The sequence below is a fragment of the Dendrobates tinctorius genome, unplaced genomic scaffold, assembly GCF_039654945.1.
Source record: "Dendrobates tinctorius isolate UK_male_01 unplaced genomic scaffold, ASM3965494v1 ptg000377l, whole genome shotgun sequence".
In the NCBI taxonomy this organism is placed as follows: Eukaryota; Metazoa; Chordata; class Amphibia; order Anura; family Dendrobatidae; genus Dendrobates; species Dendrobates tinctorius.
Genome location: NW_027362043.1, coordinates 1,251,832 through 1,264,549, shown reverse-complemented (window position 1 = coordinate 1,264,549; position 12,718 = coordinate 1,251,832). Strand labels below are relative to the sequence as shown.

The window sequence follows — 12,718 nt, the reverse complement described above, 5'->3', positions numbered from 1 at the left end:
TATATAGGAAGTGTGGTGTATGTGCTCTATCTATGTGGGTTGACCTGTTGTCATAGTGTTGATTTTTTTTTTTTTTTATCTACTGTCATAGTGTTAGCAATTGGATCCTGGTCATATGCTCCATTTTAAATCGGCTTATGTACTGCCATATGTTGGCTACTATATAATTTTTCGAATATTAAATGCTAGGTTTTGCTGGGGTCACATAATTTTTTTCATGTGACTGCTTCTTTTATGACAGCGATTGTTTTTGTCTACTCTGCTGTTATTATGCGAGGGTTTTTTGGTATAGGTCACCCTAGTGGAGCTATTGTGTATGCGCTCCTGTTGGGTTTAATAACTACCGTGGTTTTTCATAAGGTGTGATTTATCCTGGTGAGATGTAGCGGTCACATGACATTATGGTATTATTTACTTTGCCCGCGGTGTAGCTATAGCGCGTGCGCTCTTTGCGCTTTCAATGGAGGCTCCAATGAACAGTCTTTAGCATAGCACCATTGCGCATGCGTTTGGGCCGAGATTTTTCAAGTTAACGCAAGATTTTTCAAGTTATCGCGAGATTTCACCCCGTGAGGTCATTTACTCTGGGGATTTGTGCTGTCGCTGCCAAGATTGGGGGAGAGAGATCTTGGTGCGCAAGATAGCGCTTCCAGGTGAGCAGCAGTAGTAAAGTTGCTTTTGATAGGCTGATGGTTTTGGCGCTAGTTTTACAACTTGTATACATTGGTCATTTGGATCATTTGACCTTATCATGTGTTAGAATGTTGGTGATTGGTCGACAGATCACCATGGGGATCCTGATGCCATTATTTGATTGGTACATATACATGTGTGGCTTGGAATAATGTTGTTTATATGAGTCCGTTTGTCTTGTAGTGTATTGTTTTTATATATGTCCTATTATAAAATGTGATATTTATACTTATGATTCTGTGATTGACATTTATATGCATATTTGTATATTTTTTTGTGATTGTTTTATGAGGGCGGTTCTTTGTCATTGATTGGTTTATTCACATTATATAAAGCCGCCATATTTGCTGTTTGTTATACTTGAAAAAGACCATGTTTTGGTCGAAACGTTGTATGTTTCTTCAATGGCAGAATAAACTTTTGTAAGTAATCTTTCACCCGGAATGGATACTGCTCCTTTACATTATTTGTTCAGAATTTTTATGTCCATTTTGGTCTCTGGACTGGAAGCGTGCATCTCCTGAATAATCCTGTATGTGCTGTCGGCTGTCCTTTTTAAATACTGAAGCAACATCTCAAGGCATCAGCCAGGAAGTTAAAGCTTGGTAGGTAATAGGTCTTCCAAATAGACAATGATCTTAAGCATACTGCCAAAATGGTAACAAAGTGGCTTAAGGATAACAAAGTCAATAATTTGGAGTGGCCATCACAAAGCCCTGATCTCAATCCTATTGAAAATGTATGGGCAAAACTGAAAAGGCAGGTGCAAGCAAGGCGACCTACAAACCTGGATCAGTTACACCAGTTTTGTCAAGAGGAATGGGCCCAAATTCCGTACAACTATTGTGAAAAGCTTGTGGAAGGATATCCCAAATGTTTAACCTAAGTCATTCAATTTAATGACAATGGTACCAAATATTAATGAAATGTATGTAAAATGTTGACTTTGCAGTAAGTAATAAAAATGCCTTAAAACATTCTCTCTCTTATTATTCTGGAATTTTACAAATATTAATAATTATGGTAATCTAATAGACCTAAAACAGGAAAGGTTTATTCTGATTTCATGTCAGATATTGAGAAAAACATGCATATGTGTCTTTTTATATAGTGTATGTAAACATCTGGTTTCAACTGTAAGAGGCAAGACAAAGAGACAAACTAAGTAACAGCCATAGGTCATTCCATCAACTCATACAAAATCCAAGAACCTATGAATGGGTAAAAAAGAGGCACCTCCACATGTGTCTGCTACCATAATCAAGGTCTATAAGCCAAGTGTAACTGCTAATAAGTGCATACTGATAGGAAGATGCCTCTTACCCAAAAGATGAAGAAAGACCCAAGCTGAAACTAGGCCGAGAGAATACCCCCGCTTTCTCTATTCTCTATGACATGGTGGTCGACATGGTGGTGGTGGCGGGCAAAGCCCAAAATTCAAATGGGTATGTTTGAAATGGAATTGTAAAGGGATGGGGAATATGTATTCCACTAACTGGCTAACTATTTGGCATAAGGGAAGGATTTCCCGAATGTAGGAGTGAAAGCTCTCGTAAAGGTATGATACAGGGCCACCTGAGGGCACTTACCAAACTCAGGTTTCATGGCACCGGCTGGCACTCTGCTAATTGTCAGCGAAGGCTGCATAATGACATGGCGGTGGACATGGTGGTGGTGGCAGGCAAAGCCCAAAATTCAAATGGGCATGTTTGAAATAGAATTGTAAAGGGATGGCTGTTTGGCATGAGGGAGTGTCCTCCCAAAAGTAGGAGTTAGAGTCCTCACAAATGTTAAAGTTAAAACTAAAGCCAAAATGCTCTGTGTGAACATATGCTAAAGGGGAGGTATAATTCTTTTTATTTTGCATTATATACATGTAATTATGAAGAAAATAATGTTTCTTAGCATTTTTCAATGTAAAAAATTTCTGCTTTGGTTTGGTAGGTCTTTTTAAAAATCCGTAAAACCGGCACAATAGTCTGACAACATTGTTCCCAGATACCATATGTGAGTCAGAAAGGCATGCAGGCATCTTCTCCATGCTGTTCCCATTTAGCTTTAGCTCGTTCCCATCCATTTCAGCTTTTTTCTCATGCCCCAACACCTGTTTGTTGGGTCCAGCAGAAATATTTTCGGCTTTCCCATTGACTTGCATTGGATTCGTTATTCGGTACGAATACACGGATATTAGAAATTATTTGTGGCGATTTTCCCGGATCTGAATATTTCACTATTCGCTCATCACTATTTATTAACAATAAATATAATCTTTTTACTGTGTGAACTGCATTTATAATGGAAGTATAAAAGTGTGGGATGATTCCAATGAGCGGGTGTGACAATGGGGATCTATAGACACACAAACATTTATAGGAATGGCTGCATTTAATACTTCATTACCAGTACATTTTCTCTGGAAAAATCAGCCCTTTGTTGGGGGCAGGTACACTACAAGATAATTATGAACAAGCGTTTGTTAAAAAAACTTATTTCAAGATTATCTGGCCGCATAAAATGTCTGCCGATCACCTGATGAACGAACGTTTTGCTCGTTCATCGGGTGAAATGATCTTTTATGCAGCATAAAGGATCACCATTCTCGCTGGTGCATCGTTCTGTGCGATCAGGACTCATATTGTCAAACTATGGCATCCTATGTGCACTGAATGATATACTATAGCTTACTCAGTGCACATTGTTTGCTTTGGTCTATGTAAACAGGCTTGTAAATGACTGCCGATCAGTAAAAGCTTAGAAATAGGCAGTTGTATCGGTTCGGCAGTCGGTAAATGGAAGCAAACCCCAAAAATACATCTTATTTGTGTACTGAGGATGGAGAAGGATGAAAATGGAGAAATAACTGTTTTAATGCTATTTAATAATCTGTATTACTTGAGGTCTCTGACTTTATAGTGATTTTAAAGTACTGACTGGAGTTTAGCTAAAGGTGATCATCATACTTGCTATCAGTATTTGTGGATCTATAAAAAATTACCAGTAACAGATTAACATATACCCATGTAAATGGCGACTCATTAATCAATACATTATAAGGAGAAAATAGAGTCAAAAATATACCAAAAAATGCAAACATTTAAAATATGTTCTACAATAACTTTTTGCATTTTTTGGTATATTTTTGACTCTATTTTCTCCTTATAATATAGAGTATTTGTGAATATTAGAATCACAGTTGTCTTAGATTCTTGTAAAACATTGCCTATACCTGCAGTGTACAACAATAGGTCCGGCATCAGGAGGGTTACAAGTCTTTACTCTTCTGAGGAATGCCAGGAATGGAGTCGGGTACTCAGGAACTCCATGATCTGGCCAGGCAGTAAACTGGAATTGTCGTACTTCTCTCTTCTCACTGGAACCATTCTGTAACCAGAGACAAGACAATGAGACTGAAGGAAAGCATGTCGCACAAGTCAATGAACGGCTGAGACTCATTCATCCTTATAGTTTAAACTGAGAGAAAAAGTCACAGTCTGACTAATATATACTCAAAGTCCTTGTGATGCAAAGTCTGTGGAGGTCTCTTTATTTTCTCCACAGTCTATTGTGTAACTTACTTTATGTAGAGAAAATGTCCGCACACAGAAAGTCGCTAGTTCAATCGTATCTAGGAGTGTCACTTGTATCATTCCATATGTATCTGCACCTCTACTAGGCCAATACTGGTCACATTTCACCTGTAAGAAAAAACACATTTATGAGACTCAATATTCAGAGAAATGGTGTTCCAATGTATTGGAATAAAAATAAAGCAGCAGTTTTCTAATGCAATACCAATTGAATTTATTCCTTGACATTACCATTAGATGTGTTGTATCATACAATATACCGTTACCCATCTAACTATGCAACTTGTCATACTCTCCAACCATTGTTGTTTTCCCGTTATGTTTATTTTACTTCTTATAAAATAATATAGAAGTTTATACCACATGATATAAGATTCTTTGCACTGGCCCTCTGTATAAAGGGCTCATTCTCACTTGCGATGAAATCGGAAGAATGCAATCCAATTAAAAATCAGATTCCATTCGGACCAATGTTATTCTATCATTATATATGGTCAACTGCAATTTTTTTCCAGCTCGGATCAGATCACGGGCAGACTGGAAAAAAAATTACAGCAGGCTGCGATTGTAATCAGAAATCGGATCGCATCCCGCAATAGAACTCAATGGGTGCAAGAAAAAAAATTGCACAGAATGCGCGTGCCGTCCAGTTTTTACACACCGGTCCATTGAAAAGTCGGCAATTCAACAGCCGCGTACAGTAAAATCACAGAGGGACCCGACAGGAAAGAAGAGATGGATTACACACAGTGTATACACATAGAATAGATAGATATAGAGATGTCAGTCATATATACAATTAGTACTGTGTGTGTAGTTTACTGTACATGTTGTGGTGGTTTGAACTCACTGAGCTGCGGTTGAGGTAGGCACAGCAAGCGGTTTCATTAAAATGTCCAGTCAGGTTTATTAGAACTTCATAAACCGCTCAGGAATCCAAACAAAAGAACAGCCTTTTCCAGCACAAAGGGAAAACAAAAAGTTAAAAGTCCATACAATATTGCTGGTCTGCTCACTCAGGATTGTGTCCGATTCTTTATGCCTTAGCACAGACCAACACACAGGAACGCCACACATCTCCAGACCCAGACACTGAATGAAACACTCAGTCTCTATTTTATCTGCCAATCCATGGCCATGAGCATGCTTTCTGAGCTCACATCACCGAAGATACCAATCGCGATGATCCATATATCCCCTCAAAGACCTCTCCAGCGGCCATCTTACAATGTATTTAATCATTAAAAGATTATTTTTCAGAAAAAATGGCATGGGCTTCTGATAATTTTCTTAAACAGCAGAAGGAAAACCAACAGCTGGGGGCAGATGTTTATAGCCAGGGAAAGGGGTAATACCCATGGAGCTTCCCAAGCTATTAATATCAGCTCACAGATGTATACTTAGCCTTTACTGGCTATTAAAATAGGGGACCCCACAAAAATTATGTATGGTCCCCCTATAATTAATAACCAGCAAAGTCTAGGCAGACAGTTGCGAACTGATTTTAATAGCCTAGGAAGGGACCATGGATATTGGCCCCCCAGGCTAAAAACATCAGCTCTCAGCCACCCCAGAAAAGGTGTATCTATAAGATATACAAATTCTGGCACTTAGTCTCGCTCTTCCCACTTGCTCTGATGTGGCAGCAAGTGGGGTAATAGCTGGGGGGAGGGTTGATGTCACATTTGTATTGTCAGGTGACATCAAGCCCAAACGTTAGTAATGGAGAGGCATTACTAACCCCATAGTCATATTGTATAAAACCACACACACCCAGAATAAAGTCCTTTAATTGAAAGGGAAAGTTTCTGATGGCGCTAGAGTGTACAACTTCTGCTGTAACACATTAAGCCATCAATAGTCTGTCCTACGCCTATGCTGCCATCACCATATTTAAAAGAGATTACAGGGCAATTGAACAAACACATCACTATAGGCAGCAAGAGAGCTGTGGTAAGACCTGCTCTATTGCAAGCCAGTAAAAGGCAGGGAGGTGTGCAAATGGGATGGAGAGGTGTCAGGTATGTTAAGAGTTAACCCCTCTCCTGGAATGTAGCAACTGAGCACAAAACTTAACTCTACAGAAGCCAGGCTCCATGGAAATGAGCTCTGCCCTAAAGAACATAAAATCTCTTATTGAAGGAAAATGACAGCAAATAGAAAATGCCACTCAATTGCACACTTTCCCATTTTCAAGCTAACTAATTAAACTCATTTAAGAACTTGAGAATACCCCTTTAAACCCTTCACGACCAATGACGTATATTTACGTCATCAGCAGATTTAATTACCCATAAAGTGTCTCCAACAATCTCGGATCCACCATCATTGACAGCAGCATTTAACACGTGCCGGCCGGAAACGCGTCACAATTCCCACCCATTGGCACCCCTGTCACATGATCGAGGGGAGTCAATGGATTGTCATAACAGCAGACCCCCGTGCTTGACATCATAACCCTATTGTGAATGCCGGCTCATGGTAGGAGATTTTTGCTATTTCTAGCAATGCTGAAGCACTGTTATGTATAGCACAGGCTATTTGAAGAGCGCTGCTTCAAGTCTCCTAAGGGGAATATTAAATACAGTAAAAAGGAAAAAAAGAAATACAAAAATTAAAAAAAAACACAAATAGTTCAAATAACCCATCTTTTACCCCATTTAAAATAAAACAATTAAAAAAAGAAACATATTTGGTATTGCTTTCAAAAATTTCCAGTCTATAAAAATATAAAGTAAATCTGATCATATAGTGAACATGGTAATTACTAATAATAAAAAAAATGTGGAATTGCACTTATTTTTTGCAATGTCAGCGCACTTGGATTTTATCCCCATTTTTTGTCCAGTGCATTATGCGGTAAAATCCATGGTTGCAGATTAACAATCCATTTATTGATTGGTGTCAGTAGGAGATTGTGAAATGGAGCTCCAATTGTTACAAGAAATGTTTAAAGAATGTACAAACATGCTCCGATAGTCTGGAGGATCTTCTGGGGTAACTGAAGGACTTCGGAGATGTGCTCTCGGAAAAAGAGGCAGAGATACTACCTCCACATTTTCCATATGATTGTGCTATTGACCTTATTCCTAGCAACAAGTTGCCAAAAGCTCGCCATTACAATTTGGCAGGGCCTGAACGGGCCACCATGGAAGAATATGTTAACTAAAGTTTACAGAAGGGTCATATCCGTCCTGCCTCCTCCCCTGTAGCAGCTGGATTTTTCTTTGTTAAAAAGAAAGATGGGGTCTCCGTCCTTGCCTTGATTTCCGAGAACTAAATAAGATCACGGTCAAAAATACTTACCCACTTCCACTCATCGCCAATCTATATAATCAGCTTCTGGGGACCAGGGTGTTTTTTAAACTTGATCTTAGAGGGGCTTACAATTTGATACGCATCTGGAAGGGTGATGAGTGGAAATAGGCGTTTTTAACATCTGAGGGTCTGTTTGAAAACCTTGTCATGCCTTTAGGATTATCCAATGCACCTGCTGTGTTTCAAAATTTTATGAATGATATTTTCTCTGATTGCATTGGAAGATTTGTTGTAATACACCTCTGACATTCTCATTTTCTTGCCAGACTTGACCACTCACCAGGAACATGTCCGTATTGTGTTACAGAGACTGAGGGAGAACTCTCTGTTTACTAAATTAGGCCTCTTTCACACATCCGGTTTTCGCTGTCAGGTGCAATCCGGCATGTGTGTGAAAAAACGGATCAGGTTTTTTTTACCGCCGGATGCATTTTTTTCTCATTGATTATAACATGCGCCAGATCGCGCCGCATGTGTCTGCGTTTGTTACGGTTTTTGCCGGATCCGGCTTTAATATGGTGTCCGGCTGCCGGACAGAACGCATGCTGTAATGTTATTTCGGCCGGCGTAAAAAAACGGACAAGCGCAGATGCGGCGCTGCCGGCACTGTGTCAGAATGAAAGCGTATGAGGACTTCCGGCCGCCGGATCAGTGTATCGCCTGATCCGGCCACCGCTTTCAGGCTTTTGCCCTCTGCGCATGCCCGGATTGATTCTCACTCTCTCTCTCCCTCTCCTTCTCCTTCCCCCGTTCTGCACTGCTCTACTTCCATCGTGACAGGCGCCGTAAGTTGAACCCATACTGCGCGACTTCATGCCCCGTGATAAGCGCCGGAACTTCAGCCGCATCTCACTCTGGTGCATCCGTTCATGGCCGCTTCCGGCACTCCAGCTTTTCGCCGCACACCGCCGGAATGTCCCTGACGGAAGTGTGAAAGTAGCCTTAGAGAAATGTTTTTTTTTTCTGTGCAGGAAATCTCTTTCTTGGGGTTTAAGATGGACCCTGGGAAGGTGGAGGCCATAGTTGATTAGGTTTAACCTCAAGATCTTAAGGCTTTGCAACGTATTCTGGGATTCGCCAACTATCATAGAAAATGTATTAAGGGGTTTTCACAGATTGCTAAACCACTTACTGACCTTACACACAAGGGGGGAATCTCAAGGTTTGATTGCGGGGTGCTATCAGGGCTTCTGAAAGATTTAAAGAGTGTTTTATGCCCGCACCCATTCTTATCCAACCTGATCTCCATGAACCATTCATTGTGGAGGTGGATGCATTTTGGCGAATTTTCAAGGATTAGTTCTGAATGCTCTGGGGTGGAGGTTGCCGTGTAGAGACTTGGGGACTGGGAACGGCCAAGATTCGCCAAAAACGAAAGGCTGATCATTCATCGGACTTCCTGGAGTCGGAGCTTGAAGATGGCCACATCTTAATGGAGCTCCCTGACAGCAGAACTAAATCCACTGCCATCACACCGCTACACTAAGCGGGCAGCAGGGATAAGGCCCGGGCAAGATTCCCCCGATAGCGGGGCCAGCTCTCTGGGAACTCCACAGGTCCTAGGCACAGGCAGCGCTGAAATCCATCCTCTAACAGAAGTCGCTGCGACAGGCCGCACTGGAACGCAGAGCACACGCTGGAGTACCCCGCGCCACATCACCGGATCGCAAGGTAACCAGGGCGGCTAAATACCTGCAAAGGAACGGGAGCGTGGACCGGCATATAGAGGCATAGACTGCAGCACAACCAGAGGAGGAGGGGGGTGAGTCCAGTTAGCCGAATGGAAGCGCAGGCTCCTGGTCCAGGAGGCAAGACAGAGCCACACAGGCAGTGCTCATTTTACATACAGTAGTAAAGCAGCTCAGCTCAGCCTGTATACTGTGAGCTATATAATCGATATATAAATCAGCTTAAAGACTTGAGTTTGATAGTGTTGCCCCCTGCTGGACTCATTATAATCATACAGTACACTGTCCCTGCTGGATTTCAATATTGTTATTTCCTGGGCAGAAGCACAGATCAGAACATTGGAATGAGCTGCCCTCTGCTGGACGTGGGAATGGTGGTTCCTTGAATGTGAGGCAGATATTCAATAGCGACGCCAGTACCAAATTTACGCGAGCTCATTAGGTCTCTTTTTCACTATGGAAAAATTTGCAGCCAAATCTGGAAAATCAAATAGACCCTCGACTAGGCACCAGAACACTACCTCCCCACCTAAGATAATTGCTGATGCAGAACGGGAGGGATACGCAATCAATTGCTCAGGCCATTACAGATATTCTAATGCCGAAAATAGACTCTCGATTGGTGGCATTTCAATCGACTCTGGATGCTATTGTCACCCAGGTTAACACACAAGGGGCACGCATAACAGCTGGAGAACAAAGAATGTCACATCTGGAGGACATAGTTACAGAATTCTCTGGGAAGTTAGACTGGAGGGATAAAGATGTCACATTTCATCTAAAGTCGTGGATCTAGAAAACAGATCTCGGCATAATAACTTGGAACTTGTTGGTCTACCCGAATCGATTAAAACGCCTGATTTGATGGTAATAGTGTCAGAATGGCTCCCGAAGGCACTAAATGTACGACTGCATTCAGGTGCCCTGAAGATCGAGAGAGTTCATCGCCTGGGCTCTCCTAGGAATGATACGGACTCTAGACCACGTCCGGTGATCTTCAGGGTCCTGGATTTCCAAAATAAAGCCAGTTTGCTATCGGCATACAGGAAACCATTATCCTATGATCATCACAAACTGTTTCTCTTCCAGGATTATTTGGCTACGGTGGCAGCCAAACGTAAGGCTTTTAATCCCGCATGTGCCATTTTGGTGGGAAAAAATATTCGTTTTGGGCTAAAATTCCCTGCAATTTTACGCTTTTCTTTGAATGGGAAAAACTGGATCTTTACAGAGCCGGAAAAGGCCTTACAACATCTTCAAGCAGATAGTCAAGCTGCAGTGCAATCCTCGGATGAGACCTGATGAATGCAATTGATGTTCTTCACCATTTTGTCACCTAGCAGGGTGGCGTCGCTTTTGTAGCTTTGTCACTTTGTTGCATTTGTGTTTTATCTTGTTGAGATATTAATCTCTTTTCTTCAAATAGGTTCACGCTCATAATTACTTTGAGCATGGTTCTTTGCGGGATTAGATTGTTAAGGGGGGGTTCCTGCATGTGTTCATCGCACCTTTTTGTCAATGTGGACTCTACTCTCACTCGCTTGGATGGGTGTGGGGTTAATACGAATCTGATATTATTCAGGAAGGTTACACCACGTTCTCGCATAGGTTAAATGATAGATAATAGTACTACTTCTCAGTCCACAATGCATTCATTATAATGGTGCTCTTGGAATGTGAATTGCCTAAACACTCCAGTCAAGAGAAAAAAGGTTATGTATTACTTACAACGCTCTAATTTCCATATAGTTTTCTTACAAGAAACTATATTGGGTAAGGGATAAGCATCCATCTATATTTAGCAAAAAAATGAGGCTTGTATTATTATGCTTCCTAAGCCCGGGAAAGATCCATTGCAGGTGGAGGGATACCGCCCAATCTCACTGCTCAATGCAGATTTTAAACTCTTGACAAAAATATTGGCAACTAGAGTCCAGCAGATTATTCCTGAGTTAATTTCACCACATCAGACAGGGTTTGTACATGGGAAATCGATAACCTATAATATAAGAACAGCGATAGGTACTATATCTAGTTGTAGAGTCAATAAGGGAAAAAGGAACATAGTGGTGGGTCTTGACGCAGATAAGGCCTTTGACATTGTCTCCTGGAATTATTTACATAAGTTGTTGGAGCTCAGAGGCTTTGGGTCATGGTTCTGCAATGCTATTAAATTGTTATATAGGGACCCCACATCTAGGCTTTTTATAAACAACACCCTGTCGGTGCCCTTTGCCATTCGGAGGGGCACAAGGCAGGGATGCCCATTGTCTCCATTATTGTTTAATTTAGCATTAGATCCCTTGTTAAGAACTCTTCAAAATATGCCAGATTTTCACGGTATTCCTACAGGGAACACGGAAACAAAATTATTGGCTTTTGCCGAAGATATTTTATTATTTATTGCCAACCCAACACAAGCTATCCCAACCATAATTTCGACAATCGAAGAATTTGGACATCTTACTGGCTTTAAAATAAATTATAATAAGTCAGAAGCATTAGTGATATTTAGGGCGGGCAGAATAGCTGAGAGCTGGTTCCCCTTTCAATGGAAGAGCCAGTCTATTGGATATCTGGGCATTAGACTCCCAGTGGATCCACATAAATTGTATTGCCTTAATTATAGACCCATTATTCTTAAGGTAACTAGCCTCCTCAACTCCTGGAAACATTTTATCTTGTCTTTTACCGGGAAATGTCACTTAATTAAAATGATAATTTTTCCTAAATTATTATATTTACTTCAAACATTACCACTTCTATTATCCAAATCAGACATTAACCTATTGAATAGGACATTTCGACAGTTTATATGGGGAATGGGGGGCCGTTCACGCATTGGGTTATGTAAGTTACAACTTCCAATATCTGAGGGGGCATTAACTTCCCTGATATTGATAGAAATAACATAGCAGCTAACTTGCGATATGTAATAGATTGGATGCGGGGAACATCCAACTTCGCCAATACTCATCTAGAGGGGCAGATTTATCCACATATATCTTTAATGGCTTTGCTACATCTGACTAATGAAGAACTCCCTGATGAAATTAGAGATCATCCGATACTTTGGCAAACTATTTTGCCCTGGAGAAGATGGAGGAAATTGTGTAATTTGGGAGGTATATTGTCACCATTCCAGACTTTTCTAGATAACCCACTATTTTTGAAAGGTAAACTGCTTAAAATCTATGAAGTTATGGCACAATAAAAGTGTGTTTTTGGGGTGGATCTATTAGACCATAGTTTCTCTACAATCACTTTTGACGAGGCGGTGTACCGTTATCCTGTATTTGAAGGACGACCGTTCTTATTCCTGCAGGCACGTAGTCTGGTTCTTAGGTTTGTGGCTAGCAGACAGAGAGAGAGAACAGGTGATAAATTGGACACTCTTCTCAGAACAGGTAGGTCTCATTTGGTGTCAACTAG

At 41.0% G+C, this 12,718-nt stretch overlaps 1 protein-coding gene across 1 annotated transcript in view; it reads right to left on the bottom strand.

The window, feature by feature from the left end:
- PTPRS (protein tyrosine phosphatase receptor type S) overlaps positions 1–12,718 on the bottom strand; it is a 567,518-nt gene that overhangs the window by 65,270 nt on the left and 489,530 nt on the right. The window contains exons 26-27 of the mRNA XM_073563025.1: positions 4,269–4,388; positions 3,920–4,074 (exon numbers count right to left, since the gene is read on the bottom strand). Of these exons, the coding sequence (XP_073419126.1) occupies positions 3,920–4,074; positions 4,269–4,388 (275 nt within the window). The remainder of the gene's footprint in view (positions 1–3,919; positions 4,075–4,268; positions 4,389–12,718) is intronic.